Genomic DNA, 27,724 nt, shown 5'->3' with positions numbered 1-27,724 from the left:
ATTAGCCAGCACATTTATTTCAAATTAATGTCCATTAGCTATTGAATGGAATGTTGTCACTGTTTACCAACAAGTAGTTGGTTCTTATGTTAATCCTTCTGCATATTTATTTCAATAATTCATTAAATTTGGATTCAATTAATCCAAACATTAGTCTGTCCTTCGTTGCATTCTCCTTTGAGAAAATGTTAAATCTATGGAAGAACTGGAAAGAATTCCGTTGAACCTTCAGTAAAATAAAAGCAGAGAATTCTGGAAATGCTCAGCAGGTCAGGAAGCTTCTGAGGAAAATCAGGTCTCCTCTCACCCTCCAACGCTCTAGGGAAAACAATCAAGGTTTTCCAGCCACTCCTCGTAGCTAATACCCTCTTATCCAAGTAACATCCTGGGGAACCTCTTCTGCACCCTCTCCAAACCCTTTGCATTCATCATGCGGTGAGAAACAGATTGGTGATTTTCCATTGTAACTCACCTGGAATTGCACTTTTAAAGCTTCAGCAGTTCTGAAAGTCAAAGGTCTTTGCCTCAAATGGGGGATGCATATTTTGAAGAGTACAATCTTACAAAAGCATTTACGGAGCACCCTTAAGATAGTTGCATGCCCTGTGTTACCACAAACCGATTTTGAGCCGAGACCAAAAGAAGCCCGTTATTGAGAAGGAATCTACCGAGCCCGGACCCTGCTTGTCCCCGAGGACTGGAGAACTGGAGAGTGAAGTTGGTGGAGGTCGACGCAAAGTACAAAGGGCTGGTAAGAGGAACCAAGGTCTTACCTTTCTTCATCCTCAAGGTCGGCTGTGTGAAACGCCCCCGGGGCACAAGGCCAGCATGGTGGCTGGGCAAGGAGAGGGACGACGGTTCACTGGATGATGTGGATCGAGGGGCGATGGGTGGAGGCCCTGGAGCAGCTTGGGGCTTGTTTGGATTTCCAAGAGACCGAGCGCGGGGTCTAGACGTGGCCCTCAGTAGCACGGAGCTGTAGAGCAGCGGTGGAGGACAACTACACCTTCACTTGGCCAGGCCAACCCTGCAACACCACCAGGCCAACGGGTCTTTATGGCCAGCTGCAGCTTGGGCTTTGAAAATGGCACCAAAACCTAGCGACTCCTGCATATGCTCGGTGGACTATTTCAATACACTTTGTACTTAATCTATGATTGTGCGCACGTATAGTAATACTTTACTGAACTGTACGCAAAAAAAATAATTTCACTGTATTTCTGTACATGTGACAATAAAGAACCATTGAATCTCAGTCCAAGTTTAAAGGAGCATTTTAAAGAAGCTGGAGCGAGGTGGAAATTAGAAATGAAAGTCCTGCTCTTTGAGAAGTAGTAGTAGGCATGGCTGAGATTTGAGGAGGGACTGTGTTGAGTGGTGGCCAAAATGCGAGAAATAGAGGAGCGGACATTGTAAAAAACAGTATTAATTCAGCACTTCACAACTCTGGTGACGTCAGGAGTTGGAGGCGTGGTCGGATGACGTCTGTGATGGGGCGGGGTCTGATGACGTAGGCCGGGAGGCGGCGATGGCGGTGAATTTGACTCCACGCTTCCGGCGGTTGGACAGTGGCGGCTCCTTGAGACGGAGAGGTACCGGCGGCCGGCACCCGGCACCCGGGAAGAGAGGGAGATGAGGGGATGGGGAAAAGGGGGGAGGGGGAAAAGGAAAATGGGGGGAGGGGGGAAATGGGGGGAGGGGGAAATGGGGGGAGGGGGTAAAGGGAGAAGGGGGGGAGGGGAGAAGGGAAAAGGGGGAGGGGGCAAAGGGGGGGAAGGGTGTGAGGTAAGTGAAGATGAGGTTAGGAGGCTGATGGATATGGATGGGGTGAGGAGGAGTGGGAAGGGGAGGGCCTGGATGTGAGGAGAATGAGGGTGAGGGAGATGAGGATAAGGATAGAGGGTGCGCGGAAGAGTGCAGTTTGAGGTCGTGGGTTAAGGGGGGTAGTGAGGTGAGGGTGAGAGTTGAGGGTGGGTTTCGTGAGGGACGGGAGTGAGCGAGGGGGAGGATGTATATAGGAGTCAGAGGAGAATGGGGAGAGGGGCAGTGGGGAAGGGTGTGTGAGGGGAGGGGGAGGATGGGATGATATGGACTTGGAGAATTCCAGAAATTCATCCCCCCTCTGCAAGAAGTTTGTGCTCTTCAGTTTGAAGGGTCTCAATTTGAAACGTCACCCATCCATGTTCTCCAGAGATGTTGCATGACCCGTTGAGATTTTTTAAATAATCTAGGCTATCGCTTTGGTGCTGTGGTGCAGTCTAATCTCTTTGTATTGTATTTGTTGGGTGAGATGTTAAACCAAAGTCACGCTTGCTCCGTGAATGACGGTTCATGATGTGTCAGAGTACAGGAGGGAGGTCGATGAGCTGACGGAATCTGGCAGAAGCTCCAAGTGGTCTCCTAGCCAGGCACTGCCCAGGCACAGTGGTGCAGCGGGTACACAGCGCTGGAGACACGGGTTCGATCATGACCACTGGTAGTCGTGTGTGAAGTTTTCACGTTTATTCTGTGATCGCGTGGGTGTTCTCCGGGTGCTCCAGTTTCCTCCCACAACCCAAAAATGTGCGGGTTTGTAGGTTAATTTTGCACAGTAAACTTCATAGCTCTGCTCCCAGTGCATTTCGCACCGAAACACTCTTGATTCTTGGCTAAAGTGAATGGTAGAATCTACGAGAGATTGATGGGAAGGTGGAGAGAATAAAAATGGGCTTAATAAGTTAATAAGTCATAAGCTGCGGGAGCTTCGATCGCCCCGACGGATGGTTTGACTGCCCTGACCGCGGGAGAATAAATGAGGAAGTAGATTCAACTTTATTGCCTTGCATCACAGCGAGGAATATGGGGAATCTGCTGTGGTGGATGTTTATGTTAACTTTTATGTAATTGTGTGTCTTGTTGCCTTGATGGGCCGAAAGGCCTAATTCTGCTCCGATAACTTATGAACTTATGAAAAGGGCATAACGTGTTTGACGGATGTTGGAGGAAACCCACGCGGTCCCAGAGAGAATGTGAAAACTCTATACAGACAGCAGCCAGAATCAGGATATACATCGTAGTTACTCCAGCACTTTGCTTCCTTTTGTGTAAACAAGCATCTGCAATTTCTTATGTCAACATTTTGACTATTTTAGGCTTTGCTTTAATGTGCTATCAATTTCCATATGTTTAACAGCTGATCATTCCCATCCAATTCCCTCCTGCCACATTTCTAATCTCAGGTGGCAGGTGAGGTGTCTGATTAGCTGCCTCAGGATTGGAATTGTGTTGAACTACTGGGTTTGCTATTCTTCACTCCAGTTTCAGAAAACAGTTATGTGAAAGATGCATGTGCTGTTTTTCATCCTTCTCGAATAGAATTTTCTACACCAGGCAATTTAAGAGCATTCACTATTTCCTTTTGCATACCTTGGAAGAGTCCATTAGTTCTTGGAGATTTATTTTTGAACTTCCTGACTGAATTTTAAGAATAATGAACAAATTGTGTATCTGATATTCTTCCAACTCCAGTGTCCTGTTCTGGAAACAAACTTTCCTTTCTCTAATATTTGTGGTGTGTATGATTTAAAATCAAGGATTATCAAGAGGATGCAATTAGGATGTTTGTAAGGATGAAGGTCTTTACAGAGAGGGAATATTGTGATGATGGATTTGAAAATGACATGAGGATCTCTCAACATTGAGCCATTGCTGATCTGAGCTAGTCTTAGGCAGTGAAAATAGGAGCTGAAGGGTTTGTTTTTGTTTGGAGATATAGTATGGAAACAGGCCTTTTGGCCCACTGAGCCCACTCTGACCATTGATCACCTGTTCACACTAGTTGTATGTTATCCAACTTTCTCATCCACTCCCTTCACTCTAGGGCCAATTTACAGAACCCAATTAACCTACAATGGAGGTCTGGGAGGAATCCGCACAGTCACTACAAGAATATGTAACCTCCACACAGACCATGCCCGAGATCAGGATTTAACCTGGGTCTCTGGTGCTGTGAGACAGCAGCTTTACCAGCTGCGCCACTATTAAATAGAGCTTAGTACATCTGTCAGCCATGTAATTCTCCTTGCACAGGGATTTCTTCCATCTAACTCCTGGCAGTAAGAACATAAGAATTTGAAACAGGAGCCTTTCCTGTCTGTTTCACAATTCAATATGTTTGTATCAATCTTTTTTATAGAACTGCTACTTAATTCACTAACCCTTGATTCTCACTATATCAACGTCTATCAATCTAAGTCTTAAACATATTCAATCACTGAGCTTCTGCTGTCTTCTTTTTGTAATAAATTCCACTAACTCATTACATTATGTGTGAAGATGATTCTTCTCATCTCTGTCCTGAAGAGTCAACCACTGATATTTTGAGACTGACAATGTAAGTAGGAAAAATAAATTGCACTACTAAGAATTACTTAAATTAATGGACTGGGTTTACTTGAAATTCTTGTGCTCTAGGAACCTTGATTTTTTTTCTTGGAAACTTGGCAATTTTTTTCATGGTGTAGTGTTTCTTGGCAAATATACTCTCCTGACAAAAGCACTCTTTTGTTTGAACATAACAGCTCGGTCCAATATTCTAAACTTGGCACAACAATTTAAACTACTGTTGCTGCTTAAACCTTCCTGCACATACTTTTAAATGGGTATTGGTTCTCTCCAAGTTGTACAAGCTCTAAACCTTTTCCCTTCATAGCTGACTGCTTTGTACTTTCCATTTTAACAGTGAAATGTGATCACTCTCCCATTTACATTGACGGACTCTCTTCTAACCCCTGCTCTCCTTTCACTCTCTATTGCCAGTTCCTGTGAAGAAAGTTCTCCTGAACCAGCCCAGGTTCCCTGGTGAATTTCAACCATAATATATGTCTCTTGCTCAAACTGTTACCTGTCTTAACTGCACTTGGTTTAGTTTATTATTATTGTCACGCGTACCGAGGTACAGTGAAATGCTTTTTTTGTTGCTTGCTATCCAGGCAGCGAAAATACTATACATGATTACAATCAAGCCGTCAGTGTACAGATAAAGGGAATAAAATTTAGTGCAAGGTAAAGCCCTATTAAAAATAGTTTGAGTGTCTCCAATGAGGTAGATTGGAGGTCAGGACCATCCTCTAGTTGGTGAGATGACAATTCAGTTGGCTGATAACAGCTGGGAAGAAAGTGTCCCTGAATCTGGAGGTATGTGTTTTCAAACCTCTGTACCACTTGCCTGATGGGAGAGTGGGAAAGTGGGAGTGGCCGGGTTGAGACTCGTTGATTATGCTGGTGGCCTTGCTGAGGCAGCATGGTGTAGATGGAGTCAATGGAAGGGAGGTTGGTTTGCGTTATGGACTGAGCTATGTTTGCAACTCTCTGCAATTTCTTGTGGTCTTAGATGGAGCTGTTCCTAAATCATGCTGTGATGCATCTTTTCAGTCTGAAGAACAGGTCCCGACCCAAAAGGTTCCCTATCCATGTTCTCCAAAGATGTTACCTGACCCGCTGAGTTACTCCAGCACTTTATCTATCTTCAGTATAAACCAACACCTGCATTTCCTACCCACACATATAAGGTAGTTGGTCTTACATGAGGAAGAATTAAAACCACCCAACACATAATTATTTTTTTAGAATCTTGCATTTCCTGATTTAGACAGATAGCATGGAAACAGACTCCTGCTAAATCTTCCATGCTGACCAAGATGCCTCATCTAAGCTCGTCCCATTTGCCCGCATTTGCCCATATCCCTCTAATCCTTTCCTATCCATATACCTGTCCAAATGTCTTAAAGTTATTGGAAAAATAAATGTGGATTAAATCACAAGGTGTGTTGGTATAATGTGTATACTTTTCAGAGTATCTTCTAATAGCCGTAATTACATTTTCGAGAACCATGTGCACATAATTAGGTAACTGAAACTGAAAACCACATCACACAGTTTATACAATTCAGTTTTATGGTTTCCTATTTCACTTTTCAATTGTTGAAGCTCACTTAGAATTTCCACCGATTCTAATAAAAATCATCTGCCGAAATTGGCATTACTGTAACTCTTTAAAAAAAAAAAATGTGGATCAGCTGAATATGCTTTCGTGGACTTGCTTGATTTGCAAAGGCTAATAATGCATTGTGGTTATCATCTAATTTATTTCGAAGATTGCATATATATCATATTTTTAAGCTTGTTGCACCACATGGGAACAAAATAATCCTTCCAGTTAGCATACTGCTTCTTTTGTTTTCTGGCCAAAATCCTTGCATCTCCTTGGCAAAAAGTCAGGGGATATGTTCAACTCACAGAGAGCAAAATAGAAACCCCACCGCCATCTTGCAGAACAATACAGCACATGAGCAGGCCCTTCAGCCCACAATGTCTGTGCCATTTCTTCTGGAAAAAGACATGGAGGGCAAGAGATTGTTTATTGCCTACCCTCTTGCCTAAAAGAAGTGATGAATTGCCAATTGTATAATTGGTATAAACCAGCACCAGCATTTCGTTTTTATTACATGATGAATTACCAACACTGATCTGCAGCTCTTGTCTCTGAATGTTGTTGCTTTAGTGATGTTGATGTGACATTGTTCAAGCCATATGGATAGCCAAATCATGATGGTGATTGGATAGCCAAATCAGGATGGTAAGCATGGAGTGGAGGGAAAGCTTGAGCTGATGATCTTCACGGGACATGGCTGCAATTGCATTTCTCACTGACAGAGGTTAGGGAAATGGAAGTACAGAGTAGGTAACTTTGATTGCTTTTGATTGTGGTTTTTCCTGTTCACAAATAAGAACATGCAGGAAAATGAAAGGAAGTTACAAAATAACTGAAGTAATCAGATTCTTTGACCCAACAAGTCTGTGCTGGCTATCCGGCACCCATTTACCACCACAAGGTTAATTAATACCATTATATTCTCTCTCCATTCCCATGTGCTATTCCCCCCCCCCTCCCCAAATTCCACCAGCCGCCTGTATACTCAAGGTGATTTGTATTGGCCAATGTTTTGATCTCCCATCTGCCTCATTGGAGACCCTTGGACTATCTTTAATCAGACTTTATTGGACTTTATCTTGCACTGAACATTATTCCCTTTATCCTGTATGTGTATACACCTTGGGTGGCTTAATTGTAATCATGTATATTCTTTTTGCTGACAGGATAGCATGTAACAAAAAAGGGGCAGCACGGTGGCAGGTAGAGTTACTGCTTTACAGTGCCTAAGGCCCAAGTTCGATCCTGACCATGGGTGCTGTCTGTACGGAGTTTGTACGTTCTCTCCATGACCGTGTGTATTTTCCCCGGCTTCTCCGGTTTGCTTCCACAATCCACAAGACATACAGGTTTGTAGGTTAATTGGCTTTGGTAAAAATTATAAATTGTCCCTAACGTGCAGGTTAGTGCTCGTGTACGGGGTGATCACTGGTTGGCACAGATTCAGTGGGCCGAAGGGCCTATTTCCACACTGGATCTCTAAACTCATCTAATCGGACTTTTCTGGACTTTATCTTGCACTAAACGTCACACCTTTATCCTATATCTATCTGCACACTGTGGACGGCTTGATTATAATCATGTGTTGTCTTTTTTTTTGACTGGATAGCACTAAACATTCACTGTACCTCATGACAGTAACTAAGTACAACATTGAAGTGCAAACTTTCAAATTCCCTGATAGGATGCAGAAACAATACAAATATACATTTAATACATTGTGATGTTTTTATTATTTTTACAGGGCACTTGGAACCTTTCCATGCAACTCGGCTCTGGAACAACATTATCCATGCCCTGCAGTCGCAGGTGGAGGTGAGGCAGTACCGACGCTTGTGGAGAACCCACGACGGCTGCTTCACCGGTGCCGCTGCGGTTGATGTGGTGCTCAGTCACCTCATGCAGAATGTGTACTTCGCCAACAGCGATGTTTCGCGTCTGAAAGCAGCTCATCTCTGCCAAGCACTGATGGACCACAGAGTGTTCGAGCCCGTTAGTACAAGACTCTTCAGCAAAGAACAACAGATGATGTTTGAGGACCGCAGTGGTAATCTCTACAGGTTTGTAGATGATGGTGTTCCCTCAGGAGGGGAACTGGGAAGGAAGAATTTGTTTCATCAAGAGAAACTGGTGCCAAGGAAGAAGAGTCCCAAGTAAGATTACGTTCCTTTCTCTGGCTTTGACATTGCCAGCGAGGTCAATGTTCATAGTTTACACTCATCTAAATCAGCACAACCCGAATCGTAACCTATCCATGTTCTCTAGAGATGTTGCCTAACCTGCTGAGTTACTCCAGCACTTTGCATCCCCATCTAAATCAGTTGTGGAGAGCAGTTAGACTGGTCTTGGATCAAATGTACGGCCAATTATGTTGGCTGATTTCGTTTTACCAAAATTCATTAATGGGCCTTGTGGGTTTTCCCATCAGGTTCAGCTTGTTTCCAAAGGAAATTAAAGTGAATCTTTGGAACTGTTATGTTAGAATTCAGACACGCTGAAGTGCAGACGCTGGTAAGTCAGCACCGCTGGAGAACTTGGATAGGCGACATTTCAGGACCGGACCCTTCTTCATAATGACGTTTCTGAATTTGAATTTTAGTTATTTTGAAATATCAGTTCCATTACCAACCCAACCCTCAGTCCCTTGGATAAGATGATGATGATGATACGTTATTGTCACTTGTATCTAGATAGGTGCAGTGAAATTCTTTGTTTTTGGATACAAAGTGCGCAAAAGAGTCGCCACAAAGGTGCCGAAAAAGTTACAAAAAGTACTCGTGCCTTCTTCGTCCTCCCCAACGGCTCCCCCTTGGGTCTCAGCGGCCCCCCACACTGGGTCCTTCTTTGTTCTCCATAGAATTGCTGATGTTGCTCTGGTTTGAATATAACAATTTAACTTTATTCCTCTCCCTGAAACGGATAAACGTGGATGGAAAAATATGATGTGATTGTCATACGTAGAATTCTTGTTCTTTCGGCTGTGGGTTTGTTTACAAATTTCAGCTCAGATTGCCCCTGCCCTCTATAACAGGTTGAAAAATAGTAAGAAAACATATGGGATTTGTTGTATTATTAATTATTATTTTATCATTGTTTTCTCTTTTTCAGCTAAGTTAGAGAGCTTGTTTGTGCAGAATACAGAATGATCAGAGAATTTACAGCCCAAAAACAGACAATGTGGCCTCACTGATCTTCTTCGCATAAGAATAATGACCTGGAATGTTAATATGTCATTTTGTTGTCTTCCCATCCTTTGCCATTGTGCCCTGGCCATGGATCCACAAGCAAATAAACCCCTGTGGTTCAGAGATTAGTTTAGAGATACAGCTTGGAAACGGGCCCTTTGACCCACCAAGTCGACTCTGACCTTGGATCACCCAGATCACACTAGATCTGTTATCCCGCTCTCCACACCCTCTGTAATTTAGATGCCAATTAACGTACAAACCCAAGATTGACACTCGGTGCCGGAGTAGCTCGGTGCCGGAGTAAACCTACGCATCTTTGGGATGTGAGAGGAAACCGGAGCAACTGGAGGAAACCCAAGGTCATATTGAGAACGCGCAGACTCCACACAGACAGTACACATAGTATGCATTGAACCTTGGTTTCTGGTGCTATGAGGCAGCAGCTTCAACCACTGTGCTGCCCTCATGGTAGAACATGCATACTCCACACAGACATTCTCAAGACAATTTGTCTAAAAGCTGCAAACACTCAAGATCTGACTCAACCTGTAGATAGAGGTGATGTTTACAAAATAGCTAGTTCATATGACTAGCTATGTGATTTAAAAAATATATATCTCTCAGAAATGAGCAAGGACGAGAATGGATTCAATAAGGCTGTATTTTCAAAAAACTGTTCACCAATTGTGCAACAAATATAATTTTTCTTTCAACAGACTGGATAAATATATATATTTTTTCTTTAAACAGACCAGATAAAATAATCTTTGAAAATCCTATTGCCTTGGAAGCTTGTGAGAAAAGAATTGAAGAAGTTTTGCAATCAATCAGCCTTCGTCCATCACCACCCACAAACCTAAAAATAAAAGCACCAACCAGCCTGCTGCCTAAGAAAGGTAAACATGCATAATAATAATTATGACCAAATGCATACAAGTTTTTCATTTTCCTTAATGCTTGCCTTTTGTTGAGCTTTGTCAATGATGTAATGAAATTTTCTTAAATGAAAACTTGTTGTAAATTCTGTCTGTACGGAGTTTATGTTCTCCCTGTGACCGCGTGGGTTTTCTCTGGGTGCTCCGGTTTCCTCCCACACTTCAAAGACGTGCAGGTTTGTAGGTTAATTGGCTTCGGTAAAAGCTGCGAATTGTAAATTGTCCCTAGTGTGTAGGATAGTGTTAGTGTATGGGGATTGCTGGTCGGGGCAGTCTTGGCGGGCCGAAGGGCCTGTTTTCGTGCTGTATCATTAAAACTTAACTAAGTTCAGTGCCGTGTTAGGGAAGATCCTGAACATTCATTTAGTTTACTGCTGAACGCATTGGAATAAATGTCTGGTTTTATGTACTTTGCTCAGGTTTTCAAGTCAGCAGGAAGCTTGTAAACCTCCTAAACTTATTTTTGCATTAATATGATTAATGTGGATCTCAGCCAACAATGAGCCTGAGCAATCATTTCAATGTTGATCCTCATTGCATCCTTTTAGCCTCTCCTGGCCAGTGGCAACATTTCTCCTGCAACAGGATTTGGAGAATTCATCTATGCGATTGATATTCAATGATCAGGATTGGGAAAGAAGGGAATAAAGGGCATGCTGAGGAAATCAAGAGTGTTGTGGCAGCTCCCAAGGGTCGGACCATTCCACTATCGAACCCCTTGGCACGGGAATGGACTCGTCCGGGGGCGGCCCTTAGCTATAGGGATAAAGGGCAGGGGTTTAGGCACGATCGTTCTCTTGCAGACCCGACTGGACAAGAGAACAACTGCAAATAAAATTCCTCCCGAAACACCTGGCTCCTCGCCTTCATTTCGGGCTTATCGCCGCACCACAGTGTTTTATTATCTGGTTGTGCGGCAGATGAGGTGAACATTTAAGAGCAATATATCGTGTTGGTTATTCTAGGCCTTCTAGGAATTGGATTATGTTTGAGTATTACTAGTAGCTACTGGATACTGATAATCAAGGATAAGTCTCGCCCCTGTCACACCCACATCTTCCCTCTCCATCAGGCAAGAGGTACAGAAGTATGAAAACCACACCTCCAGATTCAGGGATCGTTTCTTCCTAGCTGTCATCAAGCAACTGAACCATCCTATCACCAACTAGAGAGTGGTCCTGACCTACCATCTACCTCTTTAATTATCCTTAATCGGACTTTACTGGACTTTATCTTGCATCATACGTTATTCCCTTTATCCTGTATCTGTACACTGTGGACGGATTGATTGTAATCCCGTTTTGTCTTTCCGCTGACTGGATTGCATGCAACATAAAGCTTTTCACTGCACCTCGGTACGTGTGACGATAAAATAAACTGAGCTAATCAACTGCTCTCAAACCTATTCCTCAAAGGGTCCTCTTGAGCTAGCAAATTGAGGCAATGAACCCCACTGTTCAATTTTCCTTGGATCGTTGTGATAAAATGCTGGTTCCTAACTCACCACAATTAATATCATTATCAGTAATGCCCTCTAATGGCTTTCTGGAATGAGGAATTTGTGTAAGGGTCAGGGTTAGATTTATCCCTAATCCTGTGTACCCAAAGCTAGTCTGGGCTGTCCCACTGATCCTTTTTCAAACTATTAACTGTTTTTCACTCTGAAATTCCGGTAGCAAAAACACTTTGCCGTTGACACTTTACAGCCTATTGAATAATTTTCTTACATTATCACTGTTTGTAATCTAGACAAACGCAGCACCTAACTCGAATTTCTCCCACTCTGCACTTTAAGAAATTAATACATAAACTGAATGTTATATTTTGAAATGCAGATTGCATGCAATGACTAATGTATGGGGTATGTACGTTTTTATAGCTGAGCATGCAAAGACTAATGGACACAACGTGCTGGAGTAACTCAGTAGGTCAGGCAGCATTTTTGGAAAGTTGGATAGCTAACATTTTTGGATCAAGACTCTTCTTTTCCCTTTTTGGCCAATTGGGCCTGAAATAGTTTATTCTGTGCCCATGATTTATATTCCTCTTGGCATCTATGCTGCCTTGTTCTTTGAGAATTCTGTTGACTAAATTCTGCTGAAAATAGATCAAGCCTATCCAAGACGCCTGAAGAAGGGTCTCAACCCGAGATGTCACCTATCCATGTTCTCCAAAGATGCTACCTGACCCGCTGAATTACTTCAGTACTTTATGTCCTTTTGTATATTAATCAACATCTGCAGCTCCTTGTTTCTAAATGCAAACACTAACTATGTTTCTACTCTGCTTCCACTTTCAACCATGCATCTGACTTGCTCCAAAATAGTTGTTGAGGATATTTGGAAGCAGGTGACTTTATTGCAACTGCTGCATTTAATTCACCTTCCCATCCTGGACAGCATTCTGCAACCCCCCATGAAGGTGGAAAGAAGAGGAGCAGTTCATATTAATCGGCATTCTGACCTTGTTATCTCCAACACGTTCCTGGATCGAGAGGTTTCTAAGAGCCTAAATCTACCTTAGTTAGTATTTTCTAATAACTTTTCATCTTTATTTTGCAATAAGCAACATTTTAGGTGCATTGATATGTGACCAAAAACACTTGACCGAATATTATCTTCAAGGAATAGTGAAAATTAAAGAATAATTTGAAAAGGAATAATGAAAAATAAATGGATAACACCTGTTTATTTTCTCCATTTCTGAAAGTGGCAAAACTCTGAGCTGTTGCATATTTTGAATCATTTCCTTCCAAATGAATGCAGGATAGGCAAATCATCTTGTGTCTCCCACTTGGTCACTTGCTCTCTCCCCTTTTAGACTTTAGACAAACAACGTGGAAACAGGTCCTTTGGTCCACCAAGTCCGTGCTGACCATCTATCACCCTGTTCACTAGCATTACCTACACACAGTTTGCATTAACAAATGGCAATTAACAAATGGCAATTAACAAACGCCAATTAACCTGCATGTCTTTGGATTTTGCACATTTTCAGATCTTTCCATCTTCACCCTGAGGTAGGGCATTCCAGAATGAACCTTCTTTCCATTGCATCTAAGGCAAATAAAATCCTTCATTAGGTAAGAAGGATATGCATGGCCCTCCAGTTTGTTTTATGAAAACCCAACAAGTGGAAAAATTGCCTTTCCCAAAAGACTGAAGGATAAATGCCCTAATTGTTTGTGTGCATTTGTTAAATGATTATAAAATTGCCCCTTGTGTGTGTGGTTTAGTGTACGGGATGATCGCTGGTTGGCGTGGACTTGGTGGGCCGAAGGACCTGTTTCCACACTATCCCTAAACTAAAAATCTCTTAAAAAAAAACCCCCAAAAAAAAACCAAACCATAGTTTTGCTTTTGATTGTCTACTCAGAACTACCATGCCCTGAAGCCACTGTGCCTGACAACTCATCCATTGAATAGGCATCCACTTTATAGTGTTCAGCAAGACTATATTTAAGAGATTTCATAGTCATACAACAACCAACAAGCCCTTCAGTTCGACTTGCTTGTGCCGACCAAGGTGCCCCTAGATGCCCCACCTGCCCTCCAATGGCCCATATCCATCTTAACCTATCCTATCCATGTACCTGACCAAGTATCTTTTAAATGTTATTATAGTACCTCCTTCAACTACTTCCTCTGGCAACCCATTCCATATAACCACCATCCTCTGTGTGAAAAAGTTGCCGCTTGGTTTCCTAATAAATCTTTCCCCTCATCTTAAACTATGTCCTCCGGTTCTCAGTATAGAGGTTGCCTGGGCTTTCGTTCACGTCTTGTATCTTATAGAGTTTGGGCGGAAGGAATACCATTTGACTTTTAATACATCTTCCATTGTTTTACTGATCCTATGTTGATTTAAGGGCAGGACATAAATATTGGCATTGCTAGAATTGTCCATGTTCTGTGAATGAGTTAATGAATTAAAAAGCCCTTTAAAGTGGAGTGAAAGCAGGCAATCCAGAGGGACTCCTAAAGAAGTTATATGACCTTATTTAGGCCGGCACAGTGGTGCAGCAATAGACAATAGGTGCAGGAGGAGGCCATTCGGCCGTTCGAGCCAGCACTGCCATTCAATGTGATCATGGCTGATCATTCTCAATCAGTACCCTGTTCCTGCCTTCTCCCCATACCCCCTGACTCCGCTATCCTTAAGAGCTCTATCGAGCTCTCTCTAGCAATAGAGTTGAGTCCGATTTTGAGTACGGGTGCTGTCGGTACGGAGTTAGTATGTTCTTCCCGTTTTCTCCGGGTGCTCCGGTTTCCTCCCACATTCCAAAGACATGTAGGTTTGTAGGTTAATTGGCCTCTGTAAATTGGCCCTAGTGTGCAGGATGGAACTAATAGAACTGGGTTGGAGTGGACTCGGTGGGCCAAGGGCCTATTTTTACGCAATGTCTCTAAACTAAAGTAAAACATGAGCTTAATGCAACTTGCTGGAGGAAGGGTTAATCCTGTAAATTTTGAAGGACCATTGGTGGCCTTTTCAGGCTAGAAAGATTCATTATGTTCAACATGCACCTGATTTGCACTCGCTCAATTTCTCCTTTGTGCTTTCATTGGCCTCTACAGTACTGATGAGTGGTTCTTGGCTGCTATTGATTGCCTGGATATTTGCCCGGACCAGTTGGTTGTGCACGCGAGTGAGCTGTTATCTCAGACCACGAACGACGTTGATGCTGCAGAGTCCTACAAAAGAATTCTGTTTGAAACTATGGCAAAGCACTACAGCCAGAACAGGGAGCCGCTTTTGTGCAGCCGGTATCACGACATACATGCTGGGATAATTAAACTTTTGGGTAAGATATCTTTCTCCAGCATTGCATAAATAGAAATAAATACTGGTAGCTTGGTGCTAAGTGTGGAAAGACATGAATTTTGTTCTTTGTGCATTTTGACTAACTAAGGTGGCGCAGTGGTAGAGTTGCTGCCTGACAGCACCAGAAACTCGGGCTCAATCCAGTCTATGGGTGCTGTCTGCATGGAGTTTGTGCATTCTCTCTGTGACCGTGTGGGTTTTCCTCAGGTGCTCTAGCCTCCTTCCACACTGCAGGTTTGTAGGTTAATTGGCTTTGGTAAAAATAGTAAATTGTTCCTAATGTCTAGGGTACTTCTGGTGTGCAGGGTGACCACTGGTCGGCGCGGTCTTGGTGGGCCGAACGTCCTGTTTCCGCACTGTATAACTAAACTAAGCCAAGTGTAGATTTTCACAGTTGATCTGCGGAAGGGTTCACCTTTGATGAAAATGTTATGTGAGAATACGGTGTGCCTTGGGTGTAGAACTTCCTTGTCAGTCTGTTACTTTATACATTTGAAAATGTTGAGTCATGCTCTTCCCAAAGCATCTTACTTTAAGTCTTACATACCACACCTTTCCAGCAGAAGTTAAGAAATTAGCTGAAATAAAATTGTATTTATTTAGCCACCAACAAACTTGGATTAGGTAGCATCCCTGGAGAACATGAATAGACGACATTTCGGGTCGGGACCTTTCTTCAGCCTGAGTTACTCCAGCATTTTGTGTCTTCCAATGGGTTCAATGCTGCATTCCATATTGTGCTTGGCAATTGATGTTTAAAGAGAATGCAGAGAGCGGTCCTGAGCTACTATCTACGTCATTGGAGACCCTCGGACTTTCTTTGATCGGACTTCATCTTGCACTAAACGTTATTACCTTTATCTTGTATCTGTACACTGTGGATGGACACAAAATGCTGGAGTAACTCAGTGGGATAGGCAGCATCTCTGGAGAGAAGGAATCGGTGACGTTTCAGGTCGAGACCCTTCTGACTTGAAACGTCACCCATTCCTTCTTTCCAGAGATGCTGCTTGCTCCGCTGCATTACTCCAGCATTTTGTGTCTATCTTTGGTTTAAACCAGCATCTGCAGTTCCTCCCGATACATTTCGTGTACACTGTGGATGGCTTGATTATAATCATCTATTGTCTTTCCGCTGACTGGTTAGCACGCAACAAAAGCTTTTCACTGTACCTCAGTACACATAACAATAAACCCAACGAACTACCTAGTGCAGATAATCCAAATGTTTCTTCTTTATACAGTGGAAACTCTGAGCCATTCAGTAGAAGACTGTATGAATTAGATTTTTTATCATTGCAATCTCAAGAATAATTGACACACCGATTATATAAGTAACCTTTTCTTTATAAAAACCTATAGAAAGTGGAGAGACTGGACAAGCTCTGGAAGCTGCTCAGCTTTGTGTTCGGTTATTGGAGCCTACCTGGAGAGAGGAATTGCACAGATTGCTACCCTTCATGGCTGTTGCAGCAAGCCCTGGTGCCTACAAACTACAGAAGCAGGTTTGTCATATTCATAATTTCATCAGTTCACATTCTGGCTGAATAAGGCCATTCGGCTCATCAGGTCTACTCTGCCATTCAATCACGGCTGATCTATCTTTCCCTCTCAACCCCATTCTCCAGCCTTCGACCCATAACCCCTGATACCCTTACTAATCATAAATCTGTCAATTTCCGACAAAAATATCAATTGCCCTTCTCCACAGCCGTCTGTGACAATGTATTCCACCGTCCAACTAAAGGTACGTCCTTTTACTTTGAAACTGTGACCTCCGGTCCTAGACTCTCCCACTAGTGAAAACATCTTCTCCGCATTCACTCTATCCAGACGTTTTGGATATACCACAAGCCCTTGCCATCCATTCGTGTCAATAGATGGAGTCGTACAGAACAGAAAGAGGCCGTTTGGAACCATCACCATGTCGACTGGTGCACCCTATATATTAGTCCCTTTATCCCACATTTGGTCCATAACCTTCTATGCCGTGGCAAATCAAGTGGTGGTCCATGTGCTGAGAGCATCTGCCTCCACCACCAGATGACATCCAGCTGATGTGAAATAAAAACCCTGAGATCTTCTCTCAACCTCTCACACATCTGATAGAAGTATACAAATTTACAAGGAGCATGGAAAGGTAGATTGTGGGAAACCTCTCCCTATTGCAGACGTGTCTAAAATCAGAGGGCCTTGTTTTTTTTTAGGTAAAGGGTAAAAGGTTTAAAGGGAATTTGACAATGATTTCTTTTCCACAGAGTTTGGTTGGTAACTGGAGCCAACTTCCTGAGACAGGTACTTTCACAACAGTTGAGAAATATCTTGATGAATTTAATTGGCAAGACACAGAACGCTGTTGGCTGAGAGCGAAGAAATGGGATGAGTCCAGATGGATACCTGATGGTTGGTGTGGGCTTGGTTGACAGTTGGGTCTTTCCCTGAGCTGCGTGACTCAATGAAATGAAAGGGTCCCGACCTGAAACATGACCATGGTCGCCAGAAATCCTGCCAGATCCTAAAGTTTTGGGGTGCTGATGAACATGTCCCAGATTTTAGTTCAGTTTCGAGATACAGCGCGAAAACAGGCCTTTCGGCCCACAGAGTTCACACCGACCATCGATCCCCGTTGCACTTGCTCACGCTACACACTAGGGACAATTTACAATTTTTAACCAAAGACAATTAACCTACAAACCTGTAAGTTTTTGGAGGAAACAGGAGCACCTAGATAAAATCCACGCGTTCTCCCGTGGGAGAACGTACAAACTCCGTACAGACAGCACCCATAATCAGAATTGAACCCGGGTATCTGGCGCTGTAAGGCAGCAACTCTACCACTATGCCACCGTGCCACCCTAACGGTAACGGATGCTATCTGTTCTGTCTGAAGAGGTTTCCAACATCAAACCACGCAGTATTGCAAATGGAGCGGAGGTTGCCATATCCCTGAGAGGAAGAGAACTGAGCCATCATATTTGCCCTTTAAACAATACAGCATGTGCTAACCACAGAATTCTTGTGCAAATGTAATGTTATCTTAGATAATTACTGGGTGAGTATGCTTACTGTAACATTCCTATAGAAGTTCAGTAATGTTAGCTTTCTACAGGCATTTGATGGAGAAAGAGAAGTTGTTCTAATTTTAAACTTTATGCTGACATAAGCCAGCAATTCATTTCTGATCTCAGCATGATGCATCAGCACTGGGCCTTCCTTTTGAATAATCTTGGGTCATGTTTTATTCCTTGGAGTACTTAAAATGTTTTCCTTGCTGATGTCCAGGATGAATAATCCTCAGCCTTTTCTCATGATTTAACCTTAATGGGGCGGCACAGTGGCACAACGGTAGAGTTGCAGTCTTATTGTTTGCTGTTAGAGCTGCAGTGGCAGACTTTTGTTTCACTGAGGAGCACTTTAGAGTGTTCTGAGTCTGTGCCGAAGTGCAAATTTGTTTATTCCCTCAGTTCTGCATTGTTGGGGTGACCAGACAACATTTTGTCATTCAGTATTTAGGCTTGTACACAGTGCTCTTGTTTAGGTTAAATCAGTAAGGACACAAAGTGCTGAAGTAATCAGTGGGTCAGGCAGCATCTCTGGAGAATATGGGTAAATTATGTTTCAGGGCAGGAACCTTTTTCAGATGATTTCCGTCTATCCAAGTTGTCTGAAGAAGGTCTCAACCTGAAATGTCACCAATCTGTAGTTCCTTGTTTCTACTCGCCTTTGTCGACTTAATTTTCACGTGTGCTTTTTCCCCCCCTTGATTTTCGTGTGCGTTTGTTTTTCAAAGAATACCAACAGGACCGTGGTGAAGAGAACGTTTACCAAAGCTATTGTTCAGAACAAGTCCCTGTCCAAGGTCCAGACTGAGGGGCTGGTCATGTTTCTCATGGACAATCACACTGAGGTTTTCAAGGTACAATGGCCCATTTAATAAAGATATTTTGAGGATATTTTTGTGTTTTTGTTTGCAGATACAGCGTGGAAACAGGCCCTTTGGCCAAACGAGTCCACGCCGACCATCTATTGTCCATTCACACTAGTTCTACGTTATCCCACTTTCGCATCCACACCCTGCACACTAGGGGCAATTTACAGAGGCAATTTAATCTACAAACCTGCACGTCTTTGGAAAGTGGTAGGAAACCGGAGAACCTGGAGTCACACGGAGAACGCGCAAACTCCGTCGTCGGGATCGAACCTCCGTAGACAGCACCCATAGTCAGAATCGAACTCGGGTCTTTCGTGTTGAGAGGCAGCAGCTCTAATGCAGCACCAGTGTGCAGCCCCTCTGTTTTTTGCCTGATGTTAATAATTGGCTGACAAGCTACATGAAAGATGTGGGACTGTTGTGCCGAGCACAAGGAGAGGTTTGCAGGTTGAGATGAGCGTGACCTATGCTGTGAGACACTAAAACTTCAAACTGATTTTGCTGAAACTTGTGAGAATTATGAGGACATTATAGCATCTGGGCCAACCCAGGCATTGAGTACAGAAGTTATGTTGCATTTGTGCAGATGTTGGTGAAACCGCACCTGGTGTGCTGTGTAGGTTTTGGTTACCCTGCTGTAAGAAAGATGCCATTAAGCTGGAAATAGTGCAGAAATGATCTACAAGGATATCAGTTCAGTTTAGTTTATTGTCATGCGTAACGAGGTACAGTGAAAAGCTTTTGAGTGCTATCCAGTCAGCAGAAAGACAATACATGATTATAATCAGGCCATTTACAGTGTATAGTTATGGGACTATATATTTAATAAGGGAATAACATTTAGTGCAAGGTAAAGCCAGCAAAGTCTGATCAAAGATAGTCCAAGGGTCACCAGACAGGTAGATAGTAGTTCAGCACTACTCTCGGGTTGTGGTAGGATGGTTGAGATACCTGATAACAGCTGGGAAAAAACTCTGAATCTGGAGGTGTGCATTTTCACACACCTTATGCCTGATGGGAGAGGGGAAAAGAGGGAGTGGCCAGGGTGTGACTGGCAGGACTCGAGGGCTTGAGTGATAGAGAGAGGTTGGGCAGGCTGGGACTTTATTCCTTAGAGTGCAGGAGATTGAGAGGTGATGTTACAGAGGTGTATAAAATGAGGGGAATAGATAGGGTGAATGCACGATCTTATTCCCTGGGAAGGGGAATCAAACTAGAGGGCATATGTTGAGGTGAGAGGGGAAAGATTTAATAGGTCATTTTTTTCAGATGGTAGTATGTACATGGAACAAGCTGCCAGAGTAAGTGGTTGAGGCAGATACAATAACATTTAAATAGCATTCGCACAAGAAAGATTTAGAGCTGTATATGGGTCAAACGTGGACAAGTGGGACTAGCATAGATGAGCATCTATGTTGGCATTGATGACTTGGCCTGAAGGCCCTGTTTCTGTTCTGTATGACTCTTAAATTGGTGTCAATCCTAGATCTGCATTGAAAAACAATTGCCAATGGCTCTACTTATTCTTGCCTAGTTTCATGCCATGGTTCTCCAGTGCCTCACCTCAATTCTCCAGTTCTCTTCGAAGCACTTCCCTCTGGAAGGCGACTCCGGACTGTCAAAGCAGCCACAGCCAGACATAAAAACAGCCTTTTTCCCCACGAGTGATGGTTCTACTTAATAACCAAAGTCTGTAGTCTCTATTTTGCTCTGGTTTATTTTCACCCACATGTTTAGACCGTAATGTTGTATCCTTATTGTTTTGATGTGGTTATGCTTTATTCTTAATTGTTAACTGTATGTTTGTGTTGTCATTTGTGAGCGGAGCACCAAGGCACATTCCTTGTATATGCATACTTGGCCAATAAACTTATTCATTCATTCACTGACTCATGGCCTCAGTTCCTTCCTGAACACCTCAATCATTTGGAGAAGATGCTAAACAAAGACCCTGTTTTTTTTAAAATGGAATGGAAAAGATCTTGTGCTTTGCTGAAGGAAACCAAAGGAAGTATCACAGGGACATATGTATCCTTTTGATCAACAGCACTGAAAAAAACAATGATTTGCTGACTTTTACATTGTTGTTTAAAGGAGCTTGCTCTGTGAGAATTGGCTGCTGTGTTTACTTCATTACAACAGTGATTGCACATGTTATCCATGTTTTAGAATGTCCTAAAGTTAGTGAAGGTGTGATTATAAATTCAAGCCTTTCTTCTTAAACAGATCCCAACTACTTTGCTTCAAATGGTCAGGAAGAAGCTTCTTTCTCTTCAGGAAGGAAGGAATCCCAATGCTATTGCAGGTATGTTGTGCACGCCCTTGTAACATCATGCAAAGTCCTTTCATTCCTTTCCATTTCCTTGTTGGTCACGATGACAATCTTCTTGCCTGCAGGCATGAATTAGTACGTTCAAGATACGCACAAAATGGAGAATTCAGAATTACTCAATGTCCGAAAGGCTCCAAACTTAGAATAAAGCCACTTAAAGCCTGGCTTTGCTTCCCTGATATGGGCTGGCCTTGCAGTAGGTAAATAAGGAATTAAATGAAGGGAATTTAATGGCCAATAATTGTGGATTTCATAATTTTGAACCTTTTGCTTGTTTCTACCTATGTTGCTGGAAAGTGAACACTACATTACTGTGGCAACGTTTATGTTCCCTGGTTCTCAAAAAGTGGCCACTTTTTTCTGCACTCTTATTCCTTTCTCTATTTGTACTACATGTTGTATGGTAGGACTGATTTGCCTGGATTGCACACAAAGTTTTCTCATTGTATCTTAGTACATGATGATAAACTATTACTAATACCAATTTCAAAGCATCTCACAATTAATTAATTGGTATTCATGTATTGATAAATCCAGCAACAGCTTTGTTCAAAACAAGCTTTCTGAAAAAAGCAAACGAGGGAAGTGTTTGGCTAAACCGTTAAATGGTATTGCAAGTGAAAATCATGATAGGCCAATGAATTAATTCAGTGATTTTGTGGACCTTGGATCTTGCTAACCATCCATCCAAATCTCAATAAGTGCACACTCACCGTTGCCTTTAAGTCTCTAGACAACAGTTGGTGTTCAAGTGTAGAAATACAGAACTACTAATGCTGGTTAATACGCAAACGGACACAAAGTGCTGGAGTAAATCAGCAGGTCAGGCAGCATCTCTGGAAAACGTGGAGAGGTGACCTTTCGGGTCGAGACCCTTTTCCAGACTGATCAAGTCTTTAGTTTCGGGTGACATGAGTACGTGATCAGGTGCTCTGTAAGTGCATGTTTGCTTCAATTTAACATGAGCGAAGCCCTCCGATACATCCATCCTTGACTTGTGTACTTGTTATTTTGTGACAGGCTTTACATTCTGCAACCGTGTAACGCAGAAGCAGTTTGAGGAACAGAAACATCAGACCACTTTTGAGCAACTTCAACGGTTAATGCAGGATGTCAGTCAAGACCGCAACATGTGTAGAAAAGAAAGAAACCGGTTGCTGCAGGACTTTCGGAAGCATCACCCCTCCGTGTTCTCTCACTGCTTCCCAAACTGCTGGTTAGAAGCAGAACATCAGTAAGATGGTTCTCAAAGTTCAGCAACTACTTGTAGCATTTTGAGTGATTACTTGAATTTCATTGTATGGATCATAGAATTGTAACAGTAATAGCACTGGAGCTGACACGGTAACTGTGACTGCAATGTTTTTTATTGTTGTGCTATAATCTAAGTTTTGACCGTTTGATTCTCTTTCAATTTAATTTGCACAAAATGAGAATAATACTACTGATAAATATTGCACATTAAGTTTTTCAGATGTAGTCATTGTGCTCCCTCTACCTGAGGGATGATGAATACTGCCAGTTATCTGAATGGAGAGCTTTTCTTCCACTCGTTCAATTTGATATCTTGGCGCAGCGGTAGAGTTGCTGCCTTACATCGCCAGAGACCCGGGTTCGATCCTGACCATGGGAGCTGTCTGTACGGAGTTTGTACTTTTTCCCTGTGACCGTGTGCTCTGGTTTCCTCCCACATTCCAGACGTGCAGGTGTGTAGGTTAATTGACTTCAGTAAATTGTCCCTCGTGTGTAGGATGCAAAACTGGGATAGCAGAGAATTCATGTAAGGGTGATCGCAGGTCAGGGCGGACTCATTGGGTCCAAAGGTCTGTTTCCACACTATATCTCTAAACTAAAGTAAACTAAACTACAATCTTCATGGGACATGCAAACAGCTGAGGTTCCTCCAGAATTGGGAACTTTTCATACCTCTTGTCTAACCGTTCCCATTCCTTTACCGACCTTTCTGTCCTAGATCTCCCATTGACAGAGTGAGGCTACATGCAAACTGGTGGAACAGCACCTCGTATTCCACTTAGGTAGCTTACAACCCAATGGTATAAACATTGAAATCTCCAATATTATTACAACTCAGCATTATGAACAGACCTTTGGACCCAATGAGTCCGCCCTGACCAGCAATCACCCTTACATGAGTTGTCCAATATTATTACAACCCAGCGGTGTGAACTTTGAATTATCCAATATTAAGTTGCAACCACCCCTTTTTCTTCCCCCTCTCTTTTCTCTGCCCTACCCTGGTGCAAACCTCTTTCTCCCATTACTCAACCCCCCCCCTTTTCCCCATCCCCTTTCACCCCTCCCTCCCCCTGGTTTCACATTTCACTACTTTCATTAACTTACATCCTTCTGTCTTTTTCAACTCTGGCTTTTGTCTATCCTTCTGCTGATCAAATTTACCTCAATGATATCCCACCAGTAAGCTTGCCAGGATTTGTCCATCCCCCACCACTTTTCCAGCTTTCACCCCATCCCCAACACAATTGTCTGAAGAAGGGTCGTGACCCGAAACATAACCTATCCATATCTTCCAGAGACACTACCCACTGAGTTACTCTGGAAATTGGTGTTTTCTTAAACCAGCATCTGCATTCCCTGGTGTCTCCACGGCATCTTTCCTCCCAGTGGAACAGTTTCACAGAAATATGATGGACATTTCATGAGAAAGAATAATCTAACAATCACCTGCAGTCTCTGCATGTAGTAGACTCCATGAATGATGTTGCTGCCTTACACTGGGCAGGGTGTATTTTTCTTTACTTAAACCGTGGAAGAGGTTTAAATTAGGAAAGTCGTAAACTAAGTGGGAGGTAAACTGCAGACGTAAGCTTACATCCTGTTTCCCAACTCTGAGGGGCATCTCAGCTTGAGGGCGGCACATTGGCGCAGCGGTAGACTTACAACATCAGAGATCCGGTTTCGATTCTGACTACAGGTGCTGTCTGTAGGGAGTTTGTACATTCTCCCCGTGACCGCATGGGATTTCTCCGGGTGCTCCGGTTTCCTCCCATGGTTAACATACATGTTTGGAGGTTAATTGGCTTCGGTAAGTTGTAAAATTGTCCCCAGTGTGTGCAGCATAGTGCTAGTGTACACGGTGATCGCTAGTCGGTGTGGACTTGGTGGGCCGAAGGGCTGCTTCCACGCTGTATGTATCTAAATCAGGATCATTAATATGCACTAAGGATATATACAGTACCATCAAAGCTGAGAAAATTGTCGAGATTAATTGCAGAAAAAGTCACATGCTTTTTATATTTAATGTTCAATAAGTAAAATGGAAAGCAATGTAATTTTCTGACATGTAATAAATTAATCTAATTAGGTATTTTATTTCAATAGTATGCCTTTGGTCAAAGACTTGTTCAGGATATATTTTGCTGAATTATCCAGATTTGAAATGGTGAAATATTAATAGTTTTGTCTCTCATTTTTATCCCACGTGTTTTATGATTTTCTGCATTGCCACTCACAAGATAAAACTAAGTAAGTGTGCTTTTTGGGGGAAAAAAAGCCAATTGAACTCCTTTCCTCTCCTCCTTCCAGTCATCTTCCACCCCTCCTTACTTTGTCCACCTCTTTCCCCTCCCGTCCACCTCTGCCCGTCCACCAATGCCTCCCCTTGCAGCTTATTGTAACATATGGAAGTGGCATTACTGACACAGCAGCTGGCTCTCACCGCCAGACACCTGGGTTCAATCCTGACCTCTGGTGCGGTCTGCATGGAGTTTAGTTTAGTTTATCGTCACATACACTGAGGTACAATGAAAAGCTTTCTTGTTGCATGCTATCCAGTCAGCGGAAAGACTATGCACAATTACAATCACGATTGCACATTCTCCCCGTGACCACATCCCGAAGACGTGCGGGTCTCCAGGTTAATTGGCCTCTGTAAATTGCCCCCAGTGTGCAGGGAGTGGATGAGAAAATGGGCTAACGGGGAACTAGTGTGAACAGGGATCAATGCTCGGCATGGTCTCAGTGGGCTGAAGGGCCTGTTTTCATGCTGTATTTCTAAACTAAACTAAATTAAAAATGTTAATTACCACGGTGACTTAAATAGCACGGTACACATCTGCAACCTCTAATGGGAGGAAGGTCAGGGGAGTAAATGTAGGGGAACACCACCACCTGCAGGTCCTTGCCTTATACACACCAACCTGAAAATATATTGTCTTTCCTTCATTGCTGTATACGCCCTCAAACTCACTAGCCAACAGCTCCATGCAAGTCCTTTTAGAAGGCTGCAGCAAGTGAAGCACCACCACCTTCTCAAGATGGGTAGAATTTGATAGAAGTAAATAAAATTGAGAGGCATAGATAGGATAGAGATGGTCGGAACCTTTTACACATGGAAATATTGTCCCATTCTCTTCCAAATGGGAGTAAATCCTCTCCCTGAGATTTAGAGGTGGGCACAGTGGCGCAGCAGTATAATTGTTGCCTCACGGTACCAGAGACATTATCCTGACTATGGATTCTGTCTGTATGGAGTTTGTATGTTCTTCCTGTGACCTTGTGGGTTTTCTCCAGGTGGTCCGGTTTCCTCCCATCTCCAAAGACGTACAGGTTCGTAGGTTAATTGGCTTCGGTAAAAATTGTAAATTGTCAATGGTGTGTAGGATAGTGCTAGTGCACAGGGTGATCGTTGGGCCGAAGGGCTTGTTTCCCAGCTGTATTTCTAAAGTCCAAGGATTTGTTCATAAATTTATGTCATGGGAGAAGTAGGCCATTCGGCCCATCAAATCTACTTTTCCATTCAATCATGGCTGATCTATCTTTCCCTCTCAATCCCATTCACTGCCTTCTCCCCTAACCCTTGATACCCTTACTAATCAAGAATCTGTCAATCTCCGCTTTGAAACAACTGGAGGCCTGGCCTCCACGGCCGTCTGTGGCAATGAATTCTACAGAAACACCACCCTCTGATGAAATAAATTCCTCATCTCCTTTCTAAAGGTATGTCCTTTTATTCTGAGTCAGTGCCCTTTGTTCCTCGACTCTGGTCCTTTCATTATTCGGTAAGTTTGAATGAGGACACCCTTCATCCTTCTAAACTCCAGCAAGTACAGGCTCAGAGCTGTCAAACGCTCATCGTACCTTACATTTGTTGCCAATGCTATCATCAAGTAAGTAGACATCACGTTCAATGTGGGCAGAAGGGACTGTTCCTGTGCTGCACTATCCTACCAACAATTGGAAAGCGGTCCTGAGCACTTTACTGAACTTTAACTTGCATCTTGCACTAAATGTTATTAATATTATTCCTTTTATCCTGTGCCAATACGATGTGAATGGCTCAATCGTAATCGTATATATTCTGTCCGCTGACTGGATGACACGCAACATAAGCTTTTTGCTGAACCTTGCTACACGTGACAATAAACTTAACTCAAACTTAAATTAAAAAATATCTTCCCTACCAAACCACTGATGTAAGGCTCACTGGCCTATAATTTCCTGGAGTGTACCTGTGCATGTTTGTGATGAAATCCAGAGGACATTGGCTGGGAGAGGATGGTGTGCAGAAGCCCGGGCGGGGCGGGGGGCGGTTCCCAGTGGCACCTGTTGATACACCTGGCTACCTGCGGCCACGCCCCTTGAGGTCAGGGTCACGTGTCTGCGGGCGGAAGCGGAAGTGAGGCGTGCGGGTGGCGAGTGTTGTGATGGCGCAAGGCCTCCTCCTGCCGCCGCCGCCGCCGCTGTGAGATCGCCGCGGGCCGGCGGGCTGTCCGCAACTCCTCTCACCCACCCACCGTCCGCCCAGATCCGGAGCTGTCCCCCTCCCCGCCCACCTTCAGGTAAGTGATGGCGGCCCCAGGCCGGGCCCGGGAGGGGTAGAGAGAGGCCCCGGCGGAGCGGCTGACAGGTTGAGGCCGGGGCTGAGTCACAGAGGACGGGGGCACCACCACTGGGTGGGGGCGGGGGGAGGTTGGGGCGGTCAGGTTCATAAACAGATTAGCGTGGCTGGGGGTTAGTCAGGGGGGGTCATAAACTGGTCAGTGTTAGGATGGGGAGGGGGTGAGTGTCAAAAGGATCAGGGTCAGTCAAATGGTTCATTATAGATGAGGGTATAGTCAGTGAGTGTCAAGCTGAGGGGGGTGTCAAAAGACATGGTCAGACAAGAGGTTAGGGTCAGTAACAGGCTGGAGAGGACAGTCAAGAGGATAGACAGGAAAAGCTGGAGTAACTCAGCGGGACAGGAGACATCTCTAGAGTAAAGGAATGGGTGACTTTTCAAGTCGAGACCCTTCTTCAGACTGGATCATGGTTATAAACAAGTTAGGGTGGGGGTGGTAGGGGCTCATAAACTGGTCAGTGTTAGGCTGAGGTGGAGCGAGTCTGTCAAAAGGTTCAGAGTCAATCAAAAGGGTTCATTATAGACGACAGGTTAGGGTCAGTGTTAAGCTGAGGGGGAGTCAGTCAAACGCAGGCTCATGAACAGGTTAGGGTGGGGGTAAGTCAAAAGGGTCAGGATCATAAATGGAGGCGAGGGTCAGTGCCACGCTGAGGGGCGGTGGGTCA

At 43.5% G+C, this 27,724-nt stretch overlaps 2 protein-coding genes across 4 annotated transcripts in view; both read left to right on the top strand.

The window, feature by feature from the left end:
• The first annotated feature begins 1,528 nt into the window (after window positions 1-1,528).
• depdc4 (DEP domain containing 4) lies at window positions 1,529-24,363 on the top strand. Its single transcript, XM_078416579.1, has 9 exons — window positions 1,529-1,592; window positions 7,716-8,124; window positions 9,910-10,055; window positions 12,421-12,616; window positions 14,672-14,898; window positions 16,281-16,423; window positions 18,709-18,834; window positions 21,076-21,154; window positions 22,202-24,363. The coding sequence occupies exons 1-9, from the start codon at window positions 1,529-1,531 to the stop codon at window positions 22,417-22,419; spliced, it is 1,608 nt and encodes a 535-aa protein (XP_078272705.1). The 3' UTR covers window positions 22,420-24,363.
• Window positions 24,364-26,844: 2,481 nt separating this feature from the next.
• The window catches only part of scyl2 (SCY1 like pseudokinase 2), a 36,463-nt gene continuing 35,583 nt past the window's right edge, over window positions 26,845-27,724 (top strand). For all 3 annotated transcript variants that reach the window (XM_078417131.1, XM_078417130.1, XM_078417128.1), the window contains exon 1: window positions 26,845-27,000. The gene's annotated coding sequence lies outside the window, so the exon portion shown is untranslated. The remainder of the gene's footprint in view (window positions 27,001-27,724) is intronic.

Source organism: Rhinoraja longicauda, chromosome 20, assembly GCF_053455715.1.
Source record: "Rhinoraja longicauda isolate Sanriku21f chromosome 20, sRhiLon1.1, whole genome shotgun sequence".
Classification (NCBI taxonomy): domain Eukaryota; kingdom Metazoa; phylum Chordata; class Chondrichthyes; order Rajiformes; family Arhynchobatidae; genus Rhinoraja; species Rhinoraja longicauda.
Note: the sequence above shows the minus strand (reverse complement) of the source record. Positions and strands in the feature narration are given on the sequence as shown.